Raw genomic sequence first — 23,838 nt, forward strand, 5'->3', positions numbered from 1 at the left:
CAGCAGACATTATAAAATATATATACATTTACAGTTCATCTTAACGTAAAACTTGAATGAATGAACTTTTAACATGACTTCAAATGCAAGAAAGTTGCTAATAATTACTACCAAAGTGCACAAGTCTCAAGAATTATTCATAAAAATATCAGATCCATAAAATAAAAGTGTTGACATGTAGATATCCTCAAACTACAGACAGAAGATAACAAACACAGAGTCTTTTATATCAATCTACTTCAAAAGGTAAATTCCTGTTAGTTAAGTAATGGAACATGATATTTTACAGTTTAACAGCTACCAAACAGAAGACGGTTTATAGACAAAAAAATACAGTGACTTCATAACATGTGATACACTGACTGTTTACGTCAACAGTGATTAGCGTGGTCAGACCTCCACCAATAGTCAAACACGGTTTCAAGCACTGTTTCTTACGCAGTTTACTTTACACACACAGCCACTTCAGTTGTTTAGGAAAATGCTGCGACACTGTTTTCCTGTGAAGCTCCAGAAATATAAACTATATCAAACTTTCCATCCACATAGGGTCACTGAATTCTCTTTTTTTTTGGACGATCTCGTCCTTTTAAGTTTAAAATCCTTGTCAAAGTTGTCACAAGACTTCATCCCTGTGTGATTGTGACTCCTGTCTACCTCAGCTTGCTCAACAAAGCAGAAGCTCCATCCGACAGCCAGAGTCCAGCATAGAGAGGCTGAGTGAATGTGGTCTGGACTCTGTGGAGGAGAGTCATGGTTTCAGAGACGCTGTAGAAGGACAGAATACCTGCACTGTGATCCAGGAACACTCCGACTCTGGAGGACCACATGCCTGGGATGGAGGTTTTCTTGTTGTTGTGTCTGAACTCACAGGAGTTCTGGAAACAATCCAAGGCCCATGAGTTTTCATTGAGTCCAAACACACCTTGTCTGAAGTTCCCTGCTCTGCTGATGGTCTTGTATGCGACCGCGACCAGAACTCCTTTCCCGCTGCGCTCCACCTCCCAGTAACAGCGATCTGTCAGACTCTCTCTACTCAGGACCTGCCAGGAGAACGCAAACCTTTCTGGATGACCAGCATATTCCTGTTCGTTACTCGTGAACGCCACCTTTCTGTTCTCCTTCGATAACAACAGATGTGTGTTTGCGGTGTTTTCATCCAGTGTGATCTGTCGTGCGTACTGTAAGAAGTCAGGCCTGGTCGTGGGCTCTCTGAAGGGATTTGATGGTGTAAGATCAGTTCCGGTTATCGTCCTTAAGATATTTGCACATTCGTCCCCAAAAACCAGCTGCAGTTTATCTTTGGCCTCTGTCAGCGCCACCGTAACCTTCTCAAAGTGCCGCATGCGGCGGACCGTGACGCTGGGCGGGTCTTGAGATTTACTGAGACGTGTCAGTGAGGAATAATTCAACAGGAAATAAGTGTGATCCTCTGTGTGTGAGAGCTTCTCCAGCTCGGCTTCTTTCCTCCTCAGCCCGGCGATCTCCTGCTCCACCTTCTCCCGAACCTTTCTGAACCGACCCGCTTCGCTTTTCTGCCGAGATTTGATCTTCTCCTTGATATCGGCGACTCTTTCCTCAATGATGCGGAGCAGCTCCAAGAAGATCTTCTCCGTGTTCTTCAGGGCGTTCTCGGCAGAGCGGTTGACAGAATCTTCCTCTTGCAGAAACAACCTCACATCTTTCTCTTTCTCCTGGATCCTCTGCTGGATTTTCTTCCGAGTCAGTCCGAGCTCTCTCTGCTTCTCACCCCTTTCCGCGGCAGCTGAGACTTTGTCGTGGCCTTTATGGTCGTCCTTGGAGCAGAGATAGCAGATGCAACACTGATCGGTGCGGCAGAACAACTTCATCACTTCTTGATGGCGAGTGCAGATGCTCTCCTGGATCTTTGCAGATGCTTCCACCAGCTTGTGTTTCTTCAACGGACCGACCTCATAGTGAGTTTGGATGTGTTCTTCGCAGTAAGAAGCGAAACACTGCAGACAGGACTTGACGGCTTTCAGTTTTTTCCCACGGCAGACATCACAGGCCACATCTTCCGGTCCGGCATAGCAGAGATCAGCAGGAGCAGCTTGGACTTCCGTCTTCTTCAGCTCCTCCACTACGAACGCTAACATATCATTTCTCATCAGGACAGGCCTCTGTGTGAAAGTCTGTGCACACTGAGGGCAGCTGTAGATGCCCTCATAATCCTCTTTGTCCAAGTGCTCCTTGATGCAGCTCATGCAGTAACTGTGACTACAAGGAACAGTCACCGGGTCATTCAGCAGATCCCGACAGATCAAGCAGCAGAATCTTGCTCGTTCGAGTTTAATCCCTTGTGCCATGTTGCCTTCTGAGGAGAACAGGTGTCTGATGACTGAGAGATAAGAAATGGCTCGAGTAGTTTAACTCTCTCTCGGGGAGGGAGGGATCTGCAGGATGAACTTCATTCCAGAAAGAGGAGTGGCTTTGAGGAGGAAGTTTGGTTTATTGTAAGGTCTGATCATTCAGGTTTGGTGCATTACTGGAATCTGGGCATTCCTGGGCATCAGAGATTCTGGATAAAGACAGTTGATGGTTGAGCATCATCCCCAGGTTCTCATACACCCGCATTCTGTTTTGGTGGATTGCCAACCCGAGCCTTGGCGAGCCACCAACCCAAAGCATCTGCATTTGACAACCTGGGGATGATCCTCAGCCATCAACGACCTCTAAGGGTTGGGTGTAGTTAATGACGCTGTTATCTTGAGAGAGTTATCAAACGACTCTGGTATTCAAAAAGCGTTCAGCTGCATTCTGCCAACCTTACCCTGATGACTTAGCCTCCGGGAATATCATGAAAAACTTTAGCAAACCAACCGGTCTGTGTTCCGAGCAGAGGCGGACTTTATCTGGGAATGTTGTTGTCAATTCGAGAAATGCCGAACCCAACCGACAAGGTGTGTCTTGATTTGGACTCATGGATTTGGATAATTGATTGATTTGTCTGGGAAGAGGCTACACTCGGGACAGATTTCAGAAACTATTTGTTGAATAACTGAAGGGTGGTTTATTTCCGTTCTTCCGACTTCTGGACAGGGTTTTTGAAAATGTTGTTTTTAGAAAGAAAGAGTCACAGTCTCGATGTGCATCAGATGTGACTGTATAATGAGCATTAGAATAATGTTTATGGATGAACTACACAGTATTTATTCACCATTAACAAAAGACATATAAACAACAGTTGCAATGTTGCGATAAACAATTGCTTATTAATTGAAAAAGCACCTGTACATATGCACATACAATGATATATAACTCATCTTTTACTTCTACTTTTGATATGTAGATCTTATGTGTGACTTTCACTTTTACCAAAGTAATATTTTCAGGAGATCTTTACTTTTACTCAAGTATGACTTCCAAGATGGCGGTGAAAAGGTTCCTTCCTATCGCTACATCGAGTGAGCGAAGCCTAATCTATAATGTGGAACCATGTAAATCTGGATAGATGAGGATAATCCATTTCTTTGAACAGTTTTAAACGCTTGAATCAAACGTTATCAGCCTGACTGTGGAGCGAGCAGCGCGGATTAACAGGCCTCAGAGCTGAAACACATCACACTGCTGTGTGTGTGTGAGTGTGTGAAAGGGAGTATTGTGTTGTTAGGTGTGTGTGTGTGTGTGTGTGTGTGTGTGTGTGTGTGTGTGTGTGTGTGTGTGTGCAGAGGAGTGTGTGTCATCCAGCCCCCCATAGCGAACTGGGGACGACCCCCCACTGGGCCTGGATGTGAATACCACACATTTTCTCCTTCCCACACCCCTCATTCCTTCCCATAATGCACTTCCTGACATACCCCCACCCCACACATGCACGCACACACACACACACACACACACACACACACACAGACTATGTATTCCAGTAATAGCTCTGGCAGTGCCAGTGTGTCTCCAGTGACGCTCTGGTCCCATCCTCAGCAGTCAGTCTGATGCAAAATGGACTTTTAGATCCTTTGTGGTTGAACTCAACAACATCCATCTGTGGTTCATTACAAAAAAAACAACCCGACTGGTGATGATTTATTAAATGTACCGAGATCAGAATCATCACATACACTAGATGGAGGGAAATAAAACCCCTGACAGCACATATTGGGAATCTATCAGACAAAAACATCTAAATAAATAAATGGGCAACTGCCTGCAGTGAAACCAAGTCCCTGCTTCATAAAAACACATTCTCTCTGTGTGAAACAAACACATAAATCTCCTGAATGTTCTTTGTTCTGGCCTTTTAGCAAAGAGTAGAAAGTGTCTTTTCCCTGTGTCCTGTTCACTGGTTAAACACTTTTATAGGTTTACAAAGCAGCCGGAGTGAGCGAGCGCAGGCGGGGGAGTTTCTACCAAAGAATCCTGTTCGGCTCTTTTAGTCTGCAGTCCTCCTGTTAGGATTCATTCACACAGAGAAAAAACATCTTTGCATTTTATCTGAACACAAATTTAATCAAATGTGCCTTCAGATCAATTTGGTTCATTCCTGCTCAGAACTCAGATTTTCCCATCCCAGATTAACTTGTTTCACAGTCCGACTGTTGACAGTTTCACTGAGAATGTGAACGTTAAAAAGGTCGTCACACCCTCGTGTTCATCCCCCACATCTTGGATGTTTGCCAAGACTGAGGTACGGCAACACCACTGAGACAAACCACACACAGGGAATAATTTAATGAGTTTGTTATGGGAAGGAGGTATACTCTCTACTCAGTCTCAGTCTAGTTTCTATGTTGTTTATTAGAAACTTTGTCACATTTTCCGTTGCCTCGACTCTGCTTTTCTTGAGATTCTTAAGGAAATTTCTTCTCATTTTGATTTTTAATGCTTAATATTTCTAAAAGCTGCTCTGAGAACACGACACATTGCATCATATTTATTAAAAGCGCTGAATGAAAGGTCGGATTTACCTGGTGTTTGAGGGAAGAAGGCTCCGATCAGCTTGGATCGCTTCTTCTCATAGCCCTTCTGTGTGATATCACCTGCCAGAGAAAAGAGAGAGAAGAGACATTTACTTCCTATATTCTTCAGAATAACTTTGTTTATTTAAAACTAAAGCCTGCAAAGTCACGGTTTAGACCAAAGCTTGTCCGTCATCATTAATGTACATTTTTTCCAGCGCCCACAGAACTTTTCTGCAAAGTTTATCTAATATATTCAAGCGTGGAAAGCAAATATCTGAGGCCAGAGTTTGTGGTTTTTTTTATTTTTTTATCTGTAGATGAAACAGCTCCCAGCTGAATAAAGCGAAACAAACAACAGAGAAACAATAAGGCGGCACCACGAAAGAAAGCTGCAAGCAAAGCCGTCAAAAAAACAAAACAAAACACAAAGCAGCGAGAGAGAACGCTGTTTGACTTATCGCATTATGCTTAGTCATTTTCTCCACTCAACCAGGAACAGATGCTGCAGTGTGGGTGTGTGTGTGTGTGTGTGCATACATTTGAAACTCAAAGTACTGCAGATGCACTTAATTCACCTGTCACGGTACAAAGAACCACCTCAGAACCTGCTGACTGATCTCACCGAGCCTCCCTACAGTGCAATCAGCAGATGTGCTGGCAGCACAAAGCACATCTGAATCCAATAGATCTTTTAGAACAACTGTTGCTGTTGTGTTTTACCAGGCGGGTGGAGTTTATCACATTTACAGAGAAGGTTTTTTTTTTGTTTTTTTTTGAGAAATCACTGAAGAGTAAATAAACATCAGCTGGGTGCTCGAGTTTGATCGACAGAGTCTGAATTCATTCAACCCCACCGAGCGTTCAGCGAAGCAGAACAACAACCACGAGACGTTACCGGCAAATACTTCATGAGTGAAATACAGCTCAACAGTGACCGCCCACTTTTTTAACGGCTCCGGTTCTGGGAGTGAATTTGCCATTCATTTACCCCATTGACGTTTCTTAAAATCCTTATATAAAGAGTTTTAGGCCAATCAGCTAGGAGATGAATCGTGACCATAAAACATTTAATTCAGCGCAAAAAAAATTTGGGAAAACGGAGAAAAAAGCTAGTGAACTGTGTACATAATTATCTTAAGAGTAAAGGAACTACTCATCCCATAAACCATTGCGAATGTAACAGCGACGTCTCTGATTGGTGGAGCTCGCTGTTACCATGGAAATGTTTACCGAACCCTTAATAAACTCTTCTCCTCATCACTAAATGAACGCAGCAGGTCAGAAAGTGAAATCACGATCGTAGAGTTCAGTGTTAGAAGTAACTAGCTAACATGAAATTTGCGGGTTTGGTAAACATTTCCATGGTAACAGCGAGCTCCACCAATCAGAGACGTCGCTGTTACACTATAGGATTGTGGGTAGTGTAGTACTTCTCCATGACATCACAAATAAAACATGTTTTTCTCAAAACAAGATTGATATCATACGGACTTGTGACTTCTACAGGATCATATATCATCGTTTGACAATCTGATATCTCGTGGTTACTCTACTTTGGATGGTTACGACATTATGGCCAATAATCAAAATCTATATGCAGAATATGAATGGCATTTTCACCTCCGGAACCTCACTGTTGAGCTCTATAAGGCCTCAGCTTAAGAGGAGAGTAGAGGAGCATCATGGGAACTGGAGTTCAGGAGACATATTCTACAACTGTTGAGTGTGAAAGCAAGGCAGAGGAGAGAGAGAGAGGGGTGACGTGGGTAATGTAGTTTATAACGTGTCTTTCAAACCGGTGATGGCAGGTGGGTGGAAGCAGAGACACTATAAAGATGGACGTATTAGAGGGAGATGCTCAGACGATAAGGAGGCAAACTGAGGAGGAAAGGAAGGAGGAGAAGAAGAAAAGAAGATAATCTGCCTGTAATCTGTGTGATTTGTAAATTAGTTGGTATTTATTTGCACGTGTTGACCTTTAGACCAACTAAATCTTTAAATTATTGTTCTGGATATTTAAAGGGCGGATTTAAACTGTCTCATAAGTGACAAATGTTGTTCTTTCACACAGACAACTAATGAGCTGTGGAAGTATTTCTGTGACTGGAGGATGACTGAGTTTAAAGAGTTTAGAGATGCAGAGGAAGTCGGCGTGCAGCGCGTCGTCGCCTGACTCACGCAGTGAAACGGACCTGAGTGACGCTAAATCTGCAGCGGATTTGTGGAACACGGAGAAAGCTGTCCGTGCGGCAGACTTGACAAATCCGTCTTAAACACACATACATGTGACTAACTGGCTCGGATCAAGAAACACACTGTGGGCACGGACGTCACTGGTGACGATGGCAGCTCAGCTGTGTGTGTGTGTGTGTGTGTGTGTGTGTGTGTGTGTGTGTGTGAGATTCTGGTAGCGTGAAGGCAAAGCACATGGCAATAATTAGCATCTCTGGTAGGGGAGCTAACCTCCCTGCAGAGAGAGAGAGAAACTGGCAAAATGAGTCAGTTTGAAAGAGAAATAGAGACACTGAGGGAGAAACAAGGGAGGCCTGACCTTGTCTTTAACTTTTTATAGTGGCACACACACACACACACACACACACACACACACACACACACACACACACACACACACACACACACACACGGCTACCAGCCATCTTCTTCACTTAATTGGGATTTTTATCAGCGAGTCAAAGTGAAATGAACGTGTCAGTCAGCGAGCTCTCCTGTTGGATACTGTAGCAGCTCTCTGCTGGTAATCGCCGTCCAATCAGACAGCGAGACGGGCAGGCAGTCAGTCTGTCAGTCAAACAGTCAGTCAGTGAGACAGGCGGTCAGTCAGGCTGCTCAGGAGCAACACAACACTGTCAAATGAAATCAAGATTTTACATTTCTGGATTTCTACCTGTATTCTCCGTGCTCACGTCTTCAGGTCGACTAAATGAAACGACAACACACGTTATTTGTTGTGACAGTTTGCAGGATTTAATGGATTCTTGATTTAATTCTGAGTATGACTGTCGAAGGCGACACACACACACACACAAACACACACACACACGAGACATCAGACATCAAACTCCAAATTAAGGTTTGGCCCAGACGGAAGATAAAAACATATAATTTAAGATACTGCTGGAAACATGAGCTACAAGAGGAAACACTTTCAGACAAACTGTCCTGAGCTCAGAAAGACAATCAGCGACAGAATACAACAAATCAAATCTAAATTATTCTGAAAGATTAAAACGTATTAATGACCCCAGACGCAGAGTTCAGAGTGATTCGTCTCCAGGTATCTCAGAGTATCAGAGTAAAGCTCAGTGTGCAGTTCTGATGCAGCAGCTGTGTGAACTCACTCTGACCCTCCTATGAATTATTGACAATCACACATATAGTTCACACACTGCAGGCTGCTCTCTGTGTGACTCTCTGCTCTGACGTCAAGCTCGTCTGCTCTTAACCCCCCCGACCAAACACACACACACACACACACACACACACACACACACACACACACACACACACACACACACACACACACACACACACACACACACACACACACACACACACACAAATCTCTCCTTCATGCGCTCACACTGGGTGCTGCTGAAGTCACTATAGCAACTGATGATGTCATGACTTCCAGATGATGTAATAACTCGACCGTCAATCTGAGAAAAAATGTGAGTAACTGACACTGAAGTCAGTTTATGTGTTAGATTCTACAGTTCAATTTCATCATCAGGCCATTCGATGCAGACGCTCCTACGTCTGGTCTCTATTTCATGACTTTCTTTTGGCCTTTAAGGGTCCAGACAGCCAAGAAGCTCGACAGTTGTGTCGCCTCCTCCAGTCCTAGTTCAGTGTGTCAGCGGGCTTAATTCCAGTCGAAGCAAATATCAAAACTAGGGGTGCAAAAATATCGATACAGCAATATATCGCGATACTTTGCCGCCCAATACAATATCAATTTTTCAACTCCAAATATCGATATATCGCCGAAGAGCGACTCTGCTGTGCGGTGGGTGTATTTCTGTAGTAGAGAGAGTGGCTGAGGTCTTTGCAAAATGGATGGCAAGTTAACAACGCCTCCGCAATTAAAGTTTACGTTTGGAAGCACTTTGGCTTCATAGTTAAGAGAGATAGCAAGAACAACGAGCTGGACAAAGAGAATATTACTGCCCGGGAATTTCAAGGGAATTAATAAAATGGAGAGGCTGTTTTGAATGAAATAGTTTTGACTCAATTTGTCCTCTGATCAATATCATCTGATGTACATATACAGGTACTTGTGTTTTCATCTTTATTTATATCGCAATATCGTGATATCGTGATACGTATCGTATCGTGACCAAAGTATCGTGATACGTATCGTATCGTGAGGTTCTTGCCAATACCCACCCCTAATCAAAACTAGAGCATAAACTGATATTTCAGACACTTTTCTGTGCTTCCATTTCATTTCAACAGTCTGTTTGTCCTCGAGCACAAAGACAGCTATGTAAAGAAATGTTTTTCCCAGTTTGGCGTGGAAGAATTTGACCCTCAACCCTCATCCAACACCTTTGGGATGAACTGGATCCCAACCAGATCTCATCGGTGTTGAACCTCACTGATGCTCTTGTGGACACTGGAGGAGAGCTGAGGCTGTTCTGGCAGCAGATGAATTCCCATGGCTTTTGAATTAAGACAAAGTTCAGGTTGTCCACATACTTTTGGCCACAAAATGCACAAATATGCAGCCTCAGTGTGCAACTGTTCTAAATCACCTCCCACAGCGACAGAGAGACCGAGAGAGTCCGTCTGTGCACACACAGCAGGGCTGAGACTCCATGACCATATACAGTAGAAGGCAGGGGTGAGGGGGAGACAGAGAGAGAGACAGACAGAGAGAGACAGAGAGACAGACAGAGAGACAGACAGAGAGAGAGAGACAGACAGAGAGACAGGCAGAGAGAGAGAGAGACAGACAGACAGAGAGAGACAGAGCAGACAGACAGAGAGAGACAGACAGAGAGACAGAAAGAGAGAGAGCGACAGACAGACAGAAGAGAGAGCGAGACAGACAGACAGAGAGATGACGAGCAGGGGAAAGATGACATTGATCAAAAAAAAGAAGTAGAGAGAGAGAGAGAGGAGTGTTTGAATCTATCCAGCACCTAAAAAGGAAACAGAGTTGATGTTATGATTTCCACACTGCTACAAAGCAGAGAGAGAAGAGAGAGAGAGCGCGAGAGAGAGAGGGAGAGAGAGAGAGAGAAGAGAGAGAGAGAGAGAGAGATGAGAGAGACCGAGAGAGGACAATGGCATGAAGAGAAACAGAGCAGTGGGGAAAGAACTGCAGAAGAAAGAGAAAAGATGGTTACCAGGAAGAGAGGAGGTGAAGAAAGAAGAGGGAGATTTCAGTCATGTGACTCTGGATGCTGGACATGCCCACCTGTCTGTCTGTCTGTCTGTCTGGCATATATATTTCTCTATTACAGATGCAGGAATACGAGATTATAGAAGGAAAACTAAAGACAGAACAGCAGCAGCAGCACTGTGCATGTACAGGCAAATACAAAAACAAATGCAATCAAACCCAGAATACCAACAAGACTCCCACAGCTCAGGGCCGAGTTCAAACACTCGTACTATCATCTGCCTGAAGAACATCACGTCCCCGCACATCCCATCTCAAAAGTTAGCATTGCTTTTTCTGGCTTTTCTGACCCACAATCCTCTGCGGGGCGGAACAAACGTCACATCCACTGAGCTGCCAAGAGACACATGACGGACGGCAGCAGGACGTCTTTATTATAAGCAGCCTGCATGCAACTGTCTGTGCTTTTAAAGGGCAGATGCACAAACTGAAAGGAAAAGGATGAAGCATGTGATGTGACGCTCACAGTATTAAGTCACAAACCAAACTGTTGGACATTTAGGGAGTCCAGAGAAATAAATACAAATATATCTATTTAGCATTGTTACACTTGGCTGAAGCAGAAACGTTTGTGTATCAATGAAAGGAAATTAAAAAAAGGCTGAAGGGATTTTTATTGATAAAACCTCACAGAGAGAGACAGAGGTTAAATTTAGTGCCTTTAATTTTACAAAAATATCATCACGAGCATATTTACTATCATTAAAGCTCTTGTTAGTTCCACCTTCATACATTTGTTTTGGGTTTCCCAGCTCGTTAAACACTGATTGTTGGGATTGTGAATCAGGTCGGCCGTGTTCTGAAAGCTTCAGTATCCGACGAGTTGGGAACGAGACACAAAAATCTACTTTCTCACCAACAGGAACGTCGACAGTTCACTGATCTGCCTCTACGAGCTGATTGAGCTAAAACGTTTAGACCTTCAGGTGAAATTTACAGAAAACAAAACACACTGAAATCATTTCCATTTAACCTGGGCTTCTACAGTTTTTCATTAAACGCTGTTATTAGCAAAACTGCAGGCTGTGATCGGTGACATCATCGGCTCACTGAGAGAACGGAGAGAGGAAGTCAAACACACACCGAGCTTTGCATCCATAAACACACACACACAAACACACATTCACACACAGCTGAGCCAAGAGGAAACGCCCAAGGACTCCCCCGGGGAATGAGGACACACACACACACACACACACACACACACACACACACACACACACACACACACACACACACACAGAGTGACTGTGTGCAGTTGGAGGCAGCAGGTGTTTGCAGTAACAACACGCTGAGTCAGGACTGAAACTCACCTCCACACAGGTAGGAAGCAGCTCACATGCAGGCACATCAGGCCTGTTTGTCACCATACAGTTCAACTTTGCATTACACGGTTTTAAGTTTCAGCGCGGTCAGATGAAAACACAGGTGATGTCAGTGCGGTCCATGGTTTCGGTGTTCCTCCTTTGACATTTGGAGTTATGACATTTTCCCCAAACAGCAGAATGATGAGAGCTTTTTGTCTTTGTTTCTCTTCTACTTGTTTTGCAACCGGAAAAAAGAAAAGAAAACCACCACAAATGCTAATGCTAACGCTAACAACATCTCCCATCTGAGCACTTATACGGCTCGACAAACGGCAGCACACGACTTGTCCAAAGTGTTCAAATAACACATTTCCTCCTCCGGTTGTCATAAAAATTTGAGAGAAGAGTTTATAACAGTTTTTTTTTTTTTCCTCACAGCTTAAATCAATTATACATGTATGTAAGTTGGATTTCAGGAGGTGCAGTTTAAATGATTTACAGTTGCACCCTGTGGAAAAAACAGAGCTAGCGGTGGCGGCTTCAGCTCCAGTTAAACCATTACACACACACACACACACACACACACACACACACACACACACACACACACACAGTGAGGAGGTCTGGGTGGAAACTCCCCATCACAGTTTGTGTTCAGCCACATGAGACGAGCGAGGAAATGAATTTGTGTGAAACGTGCGGCTTCATTAGTGGAGTCAGTTCATTAAAGTGCAGACTGACGGAGTCGAGTTCATCACAACGAGACGTAAAATAATAATTAGTGGCATTAAACTGTTATTTTACTGATAATTCTAAAACATACTGAGCTTCAAGTTTCAAAAACACCACAACTGCTGTTCCTGTCACTGACATGCAGACGTCACAGTCCAACTCCATGACAGGTTTGTGTTTTAGAGTCCGCAGGTTGAACGCAACGTGTGCTTTTCATATCAAATCATTTCATCCAGCAAAGGCTCTAAAACAGCTGTTAACACATCTGTTTCATCAGACGTTTGTCAGCCCGTCATCTCTCCACCAACTCACAGACGTGACACTGCATGAAGCTGCAGTTCACAAGGTCGCGACGGGAAAAAGTCCCACGTTAAAGACGCGTGAGTGTCATCTTGACAGTTGCATGACTACAGAGGTTGAGGATCCAAATATTCAAATAGTGTGAAAAAAATAACATATCTATCAAATTTGGGCTTAAATGATGCATTCATGGTCATTTGTTTTCTCTAGCAGGATGAATCAGAGCCATACATTTGGCGCAAATGCTATATTCAAGTCTGAAACTCCCAATCACAAACACTCTGACGTGAGATGAATGAATGAACAAAGCTCACTGACAACAAAAAGGCGTGAGAGAAATGGATGTGGAGTGCCCGTAAAGCTCTCTGTGCTGTTTAAATATAGAATCTAATGGAGTCTCTGAGGGGAGCACCTGCTCCTCACCTCCATGTGGGCCTTCACTCTGTTATACAGTACACGCACAATACAGTCTTTGTTTCTACCGGAGCGGCTGAAAATCACATTAGTGCAAAGTGAATCAGGTAACCCACTTTACTTGGATATAATGGCCACAGAAGACGCGATCAGCAGAATTTGTCTTAAGCACAACGTGACTCATCACATCGTCACATCGTCACATCATGGTGAAGCAGGATTCACACAGACAGGACGAGCTGCAGGGAGACCACGCAACGTCTTATACTTCTGATAGTGTGTCGTGGTACCACTGACGTCTGCAGTGCTGCTGGAACAACTAGCTCGCAAACTAAATGCTAACTTTCACCAAAGTTCATTTAAAAGTTGTGCAATTTAAGGAAACCTAAAATCCACACTCAGTCCTTCAATTCCATCACTGAAAAACACAAACAAGGTGAAGCCAAAGAGCTGTGAAACACTTCTACAATTATACTCATTAGATCCAGATATCACACACACACACACACACACCTGGAAACACAGCATTAACTCACCGAGCATAATGCTAACAGGCAGCAGGAATGAAGCACACAGCAGCCTCCGGCTTCATGCCACCGCTCCGTCCTCGTCTGTGCTCCTCCACACAGCTCCGCGTGTGAAAACACTGGTTGCTTATCCCCCCATTGGCAGCTCTCACACACACACTCACATGCGCACACACACCCTAACACACACACACACACACACACTCTCTCTCTCAATTAACACACACACACAAAAAAGACAAGCAGCTTATTAGTTTCGAAGAGGAGCAGGTCAACCTCCTCCGCACAGACAAAAGGCTGAAGGTGTCTGCTGACATTTAGCTACTGATGCTGCCTTTGTTGTGGAGACACACACACACACACACACACGCACACACATACTTTGCAGCAGCGGATTGGCCGGCAGTTACTGCACCATTTATTTGCCTTTTTCAAGCTAGGAAGGAACTACTTTTCACCTTGTTCAGTGTGTGTGTGTGTGTGTGTGTCTGCCTGAGTGTGTGTGTGTGTGTCTGCCTGAGTGTGTGAATGTAAACATCACACACCCCCCTCACCCCCGTCTCCCCTCAGTTGGTACAGTCCAACCTGCCTGCCCAAACCTGCTGCAGGTCGACATCAGCAAAACAAACAAATCGGTTTGTTTGTCGGCCGACTTCACAGTGAGGTGAGAGAGAGGACACACACACACACACACACACACACAACACACACACACACACGCACACACACAGACGCCCACACACACACACACACACACACACGCCCTCTGACCCTCGGGAACACCCATCTTAGTGGTCACTATGGCGATAACAGCCAACAAAAGGGGGGCAACTTGGATTAAATGAACATTGTGATGATTATCTGAGTTTTTTACATCTTTATTCATATTAACTGAAGCTGCGAGTCAGCACCTCCTCTGTGACAGATTGTGTAGCTATTAGTTTAATAATGACACGATATGAAAACTTGGTGACAACATGATTATCTGGACAGACAAACAATAATCACAGCTCGTAAAAACACTTTTCCACCTTGTTTACGTTCGTTTTAGCCGGTTTTCCAGCTCCGGCCGACAGAGACGACTGAAGCTGAGTTCCACAGACTGTGTGGCGCAGAAATGTTTGCATTTCATTTGACTGCAAATTAACTTTTCAACAGTCAGCAGCTGAACCTCACGACCTCTCAGTGAAGATACATACAGACTGACAGTAACTCTCCACAGACGCAGGAGATTCACTCCTTTGTTTGCTCTTTTAATCTAGATTTTTGTATTACTACTTATATCTATTGTTCTACAGAATGACAATAAAGACTTGAACCTTGAATCTCGATCCTTGAACAAGCAGCAACTCATCAGCAAAAGTATTTCCTATTTGACTACAGGATTAATCGTTAGAAAACTTGATTATTATAATAAACGACAGCTGCAGCTCGCGTAATATCAATGCAGTTACACTTTAACAAACGACAAGCATTTAAGAAACTACAATTCAAAACCACGGATCATTCAACCTCGCTGTGACTGAGCACGATTCCAAATTACAACACATTTAACTGCAAAACTTCTTACGTGTAATGTTTTAACACCTCGATCTTTCTTGTGACTTTTACATTTCCTTGTTTGTTGCATTAAACAGAAGAAGAAGAAGTTAAAGGGACAGTGTGTAATATATCAAGTATTTAGCGCCATCTAGCTGTGAGGTTCTACGCTGCAACACTCCTTTGCTCACCCCTCCCGTTCTGAAGACGTTGGAGACGTTCCGGAAGCTACGGTGGCCCTGACGGACAAGAAACTCATTTTCAATATATGGACTCTTTCCCAACAGCGTCGAGTATTTCTACTGATTCAAGTAATGAGGTAAAGATGTAGTTAGTTATTAAGGCTATAAAACTAGAGGTTCCCTCTCAGTTCCGCAGTCAAGCTAGCTCTGAGTGAAAACGTGTTTAGCCTCACTACGTAGTACCACGTAGTGCTTAATGTCCCTCTCGGCAGTCCATAGTTTTTTAAAACCGGAAAGACATGGCGGCCTCCATAGAGTTTGCCCGTGCTATGTATACTCAGATAGGTAATTCTTCACTCAGGAGGATAAGTCAGATTGTTGGCAGAGGTAATTGTACACCAATGAGGACTTACTTATGAACGAAGACGTTGATTTGAGTTAATAAATTACTTAAATCGTTACACACTGTCCCTTTAAGAGACGAGCGCCACCGACGACAAACTTCATCAAAAAGAAAACCCGACACATCTGCTCGCCAGCTGCTGTCTGTGAAGTGCAGACAGACACCACAGTCAACATCACCGAGAGCCAAAATGTCACCCGGATCATAACGTCTCACTTTAACAGCTCTTATAGATCAGCGACCGACGGCCTCCTCACAACACACTCCAATACTTCTTGCAATGCCTCTTTAAAATCCTTCCCACCCGGGTGGATCTCTGTGGAGCTGCTCGATGTGATGGCGATTACTCCCTGATGGTCAAACGTGACAGAATATTCCCACGATTAGAAAACAGAAAAACTGAGATCATCACACTGAATGACCCAGGTATCAAACACACACACACACACACACGGATCTGAAACTCTGTCAACTAACAATGTGACTGGATTACAACCATAATATAACACATAAACATCATCCAGCAGTCAAACAAATCTCCACAGTGATTTCATTTCCTGCAGTTTGAAGTGAAAACAGACGGCGAGGGGAAACTCGGGGCCGAGGCTCGCTCGTCTCTTTCCGTCCCAGGAGGACGTTTTTCTCACAACGCTGAGCTTCAACAATCTGACCTACATGTCCGAGGAAAGTCCCGCGTCTCGCTGGTCGGTCTTGTGATTGTGAGCGGACCGTCTCTTTGGGTCACGGGGGGTCAGATGTTCCGGCAGATCACCCGGGCTGAGCGTCATGTGTCCGCTACAGTCCAATTCAGAAAGCTGCTCTTTGACGAGGATTCTCACAGGCGGGGGGAGTTACATGAAAGGACGTTTAATGACTCTCGTTCATCGCGGGAATTTTAATGGATCTTTCATAACATCACATCACGCTGCCGGAATATAATCAGCTCATCGTGGAGAATCAATGAAATCATCTTTAAAAGTTCATCTGAGGCTAATAAAAGAATGTTTTTGCAGCTGTTTGATCAGGATGACTGTTTGACAAAAACACATCAGAACGTCTTCAATTACAGCAGAACCTTTTGTAACCACAGCAGGTCGTTCTCACAGTCGATGATTAGCGTAACGTCACACTGTTCATGTCCTGTTTCAAGCTTTCTCGTCCTAGTTTTGGAAACCTAGTAGGGCGTTCTGGCGAAAAACACAGATTTACAAAACTGACTATGACGTGTTTTCGTAGGCTAACCTGGATGTTAGCATCGCTCTGGTTCCCTCTACACAAAGTCTATGGGATCGTTTTAACTGTGTTTTGTAACATTGCCCCAAAAAATAATCTCTGTGTCGAACAGAAGTTTATAAAATGTACACACAGTGAGATAATCTTCACAGATGAGCACAGACTCTGCTGCAGCGATTCCCAGAATAGAAGAAGAAAACACCCCGACTGTAATAAAGTCTCCATTCAAAGTTTGTAAGTATTATTGTGTGTGTGTGTGTGTGTGTGTGTGTGTGTGTGTGTGTGTGTGTGTGTGTGTGTGTGTGTGTGTGTGAATGAGACCAACAGTCCGGTTCTTGCCGCCAGCAGCAATTTGCCTACAGAAGAGATTCCTAAAATAGAACAAGATAACCTTTGATACTCAATACTGCTGCGGTCCCACTGAGCCAACACACACACACAGCTACACACACACACACACACACACACACACACACACACACACACCTGCACCTGTGCTGCAGGTAGACTTGTCAGTCAGCAGGATGATATTTACCTTGAGGGCTGACACGGTGACAGTTAAACCTCTGACAAACACATAAATCACACAAACAAACTCATTCTCTTTCACAGCAGCACCTCTCTCTCTCTCTCTCATGTGGACTCTGTCTGCGGATCAGAACCAGCACACAGACACACTAACTCTTCACCTCAGAACCGAACAATGTGATCCAAGAGAGCACTGAACAGTAAATGCCTCATTAGGGATCTAACTAGTGCAGCTTCTGGTTGCTTTTTGATCGTAGCGTCACGCTCTGGTGTGTCGTATTGTCTTTGAACACACCCACATTAAATGCAGAACCGCAGCGTTCCTGAGTCTCCACCGCCACCCTTTGATCAGGTGTTACCGTCACAGGAGCTGCTGCAAGACGACAGGTGAGACGAGAACTACAAAAGGAAGGAAAACTTGCATGCGACAGTTTAAATCTCGTTTCAGTCCAGAACTCAAAGAGAGAAAGACCCCGAGCTCACCGTCTACTGAACCCATCATGGAGTCTCACTCCGTCAGCTCCTGATGAGCCGTGTGCACATGGTGCTGCAGGTCCGGTACCAGTGTGAGGTGCTCTAACAAACTCAAGGCCTGACTTCTTACATATTTAATGTTTTAACACTCTGAACTGCATTAAAGAGAAATCTCAAGGTAACGAAGGCAGTGACACCTGCGCTCAGCTCCGGCTCTCACTGACAGAAACTGCAGAGTCATGCTGCAGCAAATAACTCCAGCACCGACCACACAGAACTGATCACTGGTGATTTCTTTTTACCACTGTAGAGCCCACACTGTCCCACCGCTGAACACACAGTACACAAGCTTTATTATAGTTATCTGTGAGTTTTTACACCCTCAGTGTCGTCGCATTATCTGCCCGTGGTATCGAACATGGATATTTTAACCCGAAGTAAGAAATTTCAATATCGTGACGACATTCTTTGGTGAAGCAAAGTATGTTCTGTCTTGTTTTTTAAAAAACGAAATAATAAAATGGCTCAAGGCAGCTCCTCTGGCTTAATCCAAGTCTCTGGAAGCCCTGAGCCCAAATTGATTTTCAAGAGACGTCATTTAAAACCTCTCGTTAGCTGAAAGCATGCACCTCATCTGAAGGGGACGCAGATACACAATCAGTTTGGGATGTCAGGGCTTCACGAAGACTTTAATAACGACAATGCCGAAGCCAATTTACACTTTCATTCGACTGCTTTTCTAAACTTTTTAAATCAAGTCTCCAGCTGCTTCAGTTGTTTAGCAGAATGCTAAAGAACTGTTTGTGGACTACGACACTACTTGAGCAGATAATGACTGACTTTTCTTTTTTTTTTGTGCTGAACTGTTCCTTTAATAGTGCTGTTGAACTGTTTGTAGACATTCATAAACATAAACTAGTGATAACTGCTTTTCTAACACATTGCGATGTTGTTAAATTCAGAGTTTTGAACTGCTCGTGTTTGTTCGCTGTGATTCTTTATCGGTCAGCCAACTTTCTCTAACCCAGCAGCTGGCAGGGCTCCAGTTTCTCATACGTTTGCTTCAGCAGGCCAGATATTGGCAGGAAAAGTTGGCAGTGAAGGTAAAATCAAGCTCGTCCAGATAAAAGCCAATCTCTTTTCTCCCTCCAGCCTGCCCGCTGTCCTTTTCCCCCCTTTTTCCTTTGGTCTCAACGATGACAAATAATCCCCAAATCCATCCTCGGGCCATCTGCACCCAGGAAAAAAAAAACCACTTGAAAGCTCTTTAGGTGGAAAGAAAAAGATTAAAGATATAACCCAATGCGAGCTGGCATGTGAGAAAGTATGCGCCCGGGTCGCAGTAAAGATCCGATAGAGATCACTTCAGCTCGGACGTCTGCCAGTCGATAACCTACAAAGTGCCGTGTTATCAGGGGAGCCTGGTGCATTTCACACGCCTTCAAACAAAAGCTGCTGTAGAGAAAATGAAAATGGGGGTTTAATGCCCTGTAAGACTATTGGGTTTAACGGAGTGTGTGTGCGTGTGTGTGTGGAAGCCCTATCAAACGCTGCTAAAAGCTACTTAGAGGGAACCCACAGGAGCTGCGACCACACAGACTTTAAATAGACGCACACTTCCCAAAATGCACCGGGTGTGAATGAAGCCCACAGGCGCTCGTCCGGGTCGTCGTTTAGCGGAACGCGATGCCGCCTCACAAGTCGGGGCAATTTTCTACTGAAGGAGGTAAAAGGTTGAGTTGAATTCGCTCTACGTTACGGTGATATCTGCCAAGGAATCTGACCACATGTCCGCGTGCCAGAACTCAACACAAAGGTTATCTCTCCACCGCGGGTTAGTTTGGCTCTCCGCCTGCTGAATATCTCAGATTTTTCCAGCGAAATTTAGCAGAAAGTTATTTGAGTAGATGACTCTTGAGTCGACTCACTCACGGTTTTAGTGTCCTGGATTTGGGAATTAGTAATTATGGTTTTCAGCCAAAATCATCTAATGTCGACAACTAAGCTATCTATATAACGACTGGACAAATCTTACCCACTGAGAAAGACACTGTGCTGCTGAAAGCTCTGAGAAGAGAGACTAAGTGCACCTTCAGTTATTTTATCAATCACTGCTGAACAGCGGCCACTGTGGCCACAAGTAGTGACAACAGGACAAAAGTATATTAATTGTCTCTTTATTAAAAATAACTAGATTATAATCAGATTACACGATAAAGGGACGTTTTTTAAGGTGGCTGGATTGATTAATTGACTAAAGTAAGGAACACTAACGAGGATTTATTTCCAAAAGGAGGCAGTGATGCAACTTCAACGATGCTCGCTGTTGAAATGTTTAAGAAAAATGCGAAGAACAAGTGGAACTGAAGAGTCGAGAGGCCTAAAATAATAATAAATAATAAAATAATCTAAATATTAACTGTAACATGCTAAAAACGCGCTGTAACAGAGGCACAGTTACACACTACAACTTGAACAAAAGTGACTCGGTGAACAACTTCATTGGGGTTAAGTTTCCCAGAAGAGCGCTAAGCTTTGAACCCGTGTAATTACATCGTCCCATAATGCACTGTGGCACAAAAATACTTTTACTGTCTTAGTCCTTCATGCTGGACTGAAGTAAAGTCCTCTTATCGTCAAATAATTCAGTGAGCCCATTTTGTTTTAGTTTTCTTTTTGTTTACCTGCATCTACAAGCTAGTTTTGGTGTTAAAATGCTAAAAAAGCCAAATCAATTGTATACTGCTGCAGCAATATCCTGGAAAAGAAATAAAAATGAAATATCTGACATATAATCAAAAGTTCCTTCCTACATTGACAGCAGAAGAAGACGAAACCCCGGGTACCAAACAGGGAACAACACGACCTCACAGTCCTGTTAGAAGTCACCTCTTGGTGAGTCGATGATTCTCAAAAAAAGAAACACATTTGCAGGGCCCCAAAAATAAAACTGACTTTAAATCAATTTGACAGGAACTGATGTGTTTGTGTGTGACATCAGTGTTGGCAGCGCTTTTTTTCTTTACTCCTCAGCGCCTGAGAGTTTGGCCTCGAGGTAAAAGGCAGAAAAATGTGGACTCTTTGGACTCTTTGGAAGCAAAACACTTGAACTCCTGATTTCTTTGGCAGACACGCTCCGTTGGCTGACGGACAGATGCTCCCAGTTGTGGATATATGTCCTCCATGACTGGCTAAACAACAACACGAATGTTCAGCTAATCCTTTCCCAGCATGAACCAAAACCATTACAGAGACGAAAACATAAGATTTTACAATCCCTAAGAGATGCTACTAAATCAAAGACAAATTAAAAACACCAACAGGTACCTGTGTAGATCACATTCATCTCTCTACTGCGTCCGCAGCCAAAGGTTTCCTCCTTAATTCAATTACATCCGCCAGCTGCAATCTGGAGAAACGGAGGAAGAGGAGGAGGAAGTGTTGACCCAGACTTTGGCTCTGAGTGTAGCTGACTGAGATCTCAGGGGGAAACAGAGCGGCTGAGCAGCTGTGTTAGCCAGGAAATGTACAACACAGCACAGAGAGGTGTATTCTCTCAGTGTGTATACAAGATGATGGAGTTCAGGTTTAGTCCCACAGGTAACAAAGGAATTAAGAATTTGCCTGTTGAACTATTTCATACACCTTGTTATCATACACACATTATTTTCAGGATAAAAAAAGCTACAAAGCTGCTCAGAAAGAACATTAATCGGCACATGTGTGGAACTACACGTTTTCTAATGTTCATGTTGACTGATTTTATTCACTCTATCCACTGGGGATCAATAATAAATCAAAATTGTTTTGGTCTTGGCTCGAGACACAATCCTTTTTGTGTAATATTGCTGACAAGCTAACTAACCAGCCAATGAACCAACAAGCCAACCAGCCAGCAAATCAGCAATCCAAAGACCAAACCAACCAACTGACCAATCAATCAAACAATCAACCAAACAACCAACAGACCAACTGACCAACCAACCAACTGACCAACCAACCAACCAACCAACCAAACAATCAACCAAACCAACCAACTGACCAACCACCCAAACAAACAATCAACCAAACAAACAAACAATCAACCAAACAACCAACAGAGCAACCAACAAAACAAACAACCAGCCAGCCATTCAACCAACATACCGACCAAACAACCAACAAGCCAACCAGCCAGCAAATCAGCAATCCAAAGACCAAACCAACCCACTGACCAACCACCCAAACAACCAACTGACCTACACCATGAGAAGTCAGGCTGCATTAGCTACTAGCAGCTCCTATTTGCATTGTAACCTCAATTTTCAGCTTTTAATACTGAAGAAATCGATTATGAGGGAAGATTTAAGGATATAAAGAGTTCATGTTTATTCATCTTGTTATTGGAATATCTTTGTTGGTAAACTGCTCTCACTTATTCCAGATTTGTTATGAGTCTGAGAAGAACAGCAGCTATTCCTGAGGCAACACATGCCAATCAGGTGCCAAGTTCAAGTATGTAGAACTGGTCGGTAAGTTTGGGTGTGGATGGAGACTATTGAGTCTCTCAGCAGCTACCGTCCCTTCACGGTGTCTTCTTACAATAAACAGAACTCCATTTGCCCCAGTAAAGAAGCTGAGCGGCCTCCAGCAGACGAGCGTTGTGTTGAGTGTGAGCAGTGAAGCAGGGCGTTGCTGTGGAAGAACATGTGTGCTCAGTTAGCTTCCACTGTATAAATAAAGCTTCAGTGAGTTCAGGTTAAACCAGGGTTGTGTTAACGGTTAGAAAACTGAGCCTGTGGGACGATCGCTGCCAGTTTTTCAATGATTAAATCGCTGTTTTGGTTCAAATGTAATGACTCAGTAATAACCTGCTAACTCTTCTGCTGGCTTGACTACAGCCAGTTTAATCCCAGCAGATGATACACAGCATGCAGATGTGTACATAATCCAGCGGCTGTGTTAAACCATCACACAGCATTAGCCCTTCATACCCAGATCTCAGATATGACTGGCTTCTTCTTTGGAAATCAGATATCACAGGAACCATGCTGCTCACTGCCAAATGCATTCTGGGTATTAACGTGAACTGTGACTCGTCTTTTTGAGCCATCACGCTGTTCCTTCACGCCTAATTTATTGTGTTTTTTAAGTGGATATAGCTGCAAATCAAAGATGAAATGTAAGGTTGAGTTTTGGGCGTGCCTGTCCAACAAAGTACAGGAAAGAGACGTCGGTGTTAATTGATTGGATGGTGTGCAGACAACATCACCTCACTCTCCTTCATTCAAACTTCATCCACAGTTTTTGTGGAGTTTTATCCCCTCCAGTAACATCTACAAGTAATCCAACACATCTGCCCAACTATCGGACAAAATCTCAACTAAAAACAACAACTTTTTGACCATGATCTTAAAATTGTTGACATGTAGTTTGCATATAATTGCTTCTCCATAGTGAAATACGTTTAAAAGTCCAATTGCTGAAAACCTCTTTATATCGTTGGTCCAAAGCTCCTGTGCTAATGGTGTAAACCCCAAGACTCCCCCAGTAGTCCAGCTAGCTGCACGGCTAAGTGAGCTAACAAGCTAATTGCAGCTACAGCCATGAATGTATAGAACACAGTTAGCAGCATTTAGCAGTGGCACTGGTGATTATGTGGCCCCCTAATTGTTTGAAATATGGCTTCAACTAGTGGCAAACTATTACATCTTGCACCTTCGAGCTAATCAAGCTTTAGGGTAGATATCACACATCTTTTGACCTGCAAATCACAAAACCAGTTCTTTCCTGACTTGAAAAGTTTTAAAAAGCCTGCAGCCATAAACCTTTTGCAGCTCTGATGCTACTGAGGCATTTCATCCACAAGCAGT

At 43.7% G+C, this 23,838-nt stretch overlaps 2 protein-coding genes across 7 annotated transcripts in view; both read right to left on the bottom strand.

Moving 5' to 3' along the window:
- dip2ca (disco-interacting protein 2 homolog Ca) overlaps positions 1-23,838 on the bottom strand; it is a 179,505-nt gene that overhangs the window by 74,621 nt on the left and 81,046 nt on the right. For 5 of the 6 annotated variants that reach the window (XM_030402170.1, XM_030402168.1, XM_030402167.1 and 2 more), the window contains exon 2: positions 4,926-4,997. In XM_030402170.1, the coding sequence (XP_030258030.1) occupies positions 4,926-4,997 (72 nt within the window). Of the gene's footprint in view, positions 1-4,925; positions 4,998-13,636; positions 13,981-23,838 lie in introns of those variants that run through there. The other variant, XM_030402171.1, reaches the window with a different exon arrangement.
- Positions 259-2,327, bottom strand: LOC115572265 (tripartite motif-containing protein 16-like). Its single transcript, XM_030402173.1, has one exon. The coding sequence runs from the start codon at positions 2,325-2,327 to the stop codon at positions 654-656; it is 1,674 nt and encodes a 557-aa protein (XP_030258033.1). The 3' UTR covers positions 259-653.

This window comes from Sparus aurata, chromosome 21, assembly GCF_900880675.1.
Source record: "Sparus aurata chromosome 21, fSpaAur1.1, whole genome shotgun sequence".
Taxonomy (NCBI): domain Eukaryota; kingdom Metazoa; phylum Chordata; class Actinopteri; order Spariformes; family Sparidae; genus Sparus; species Sparus aurata.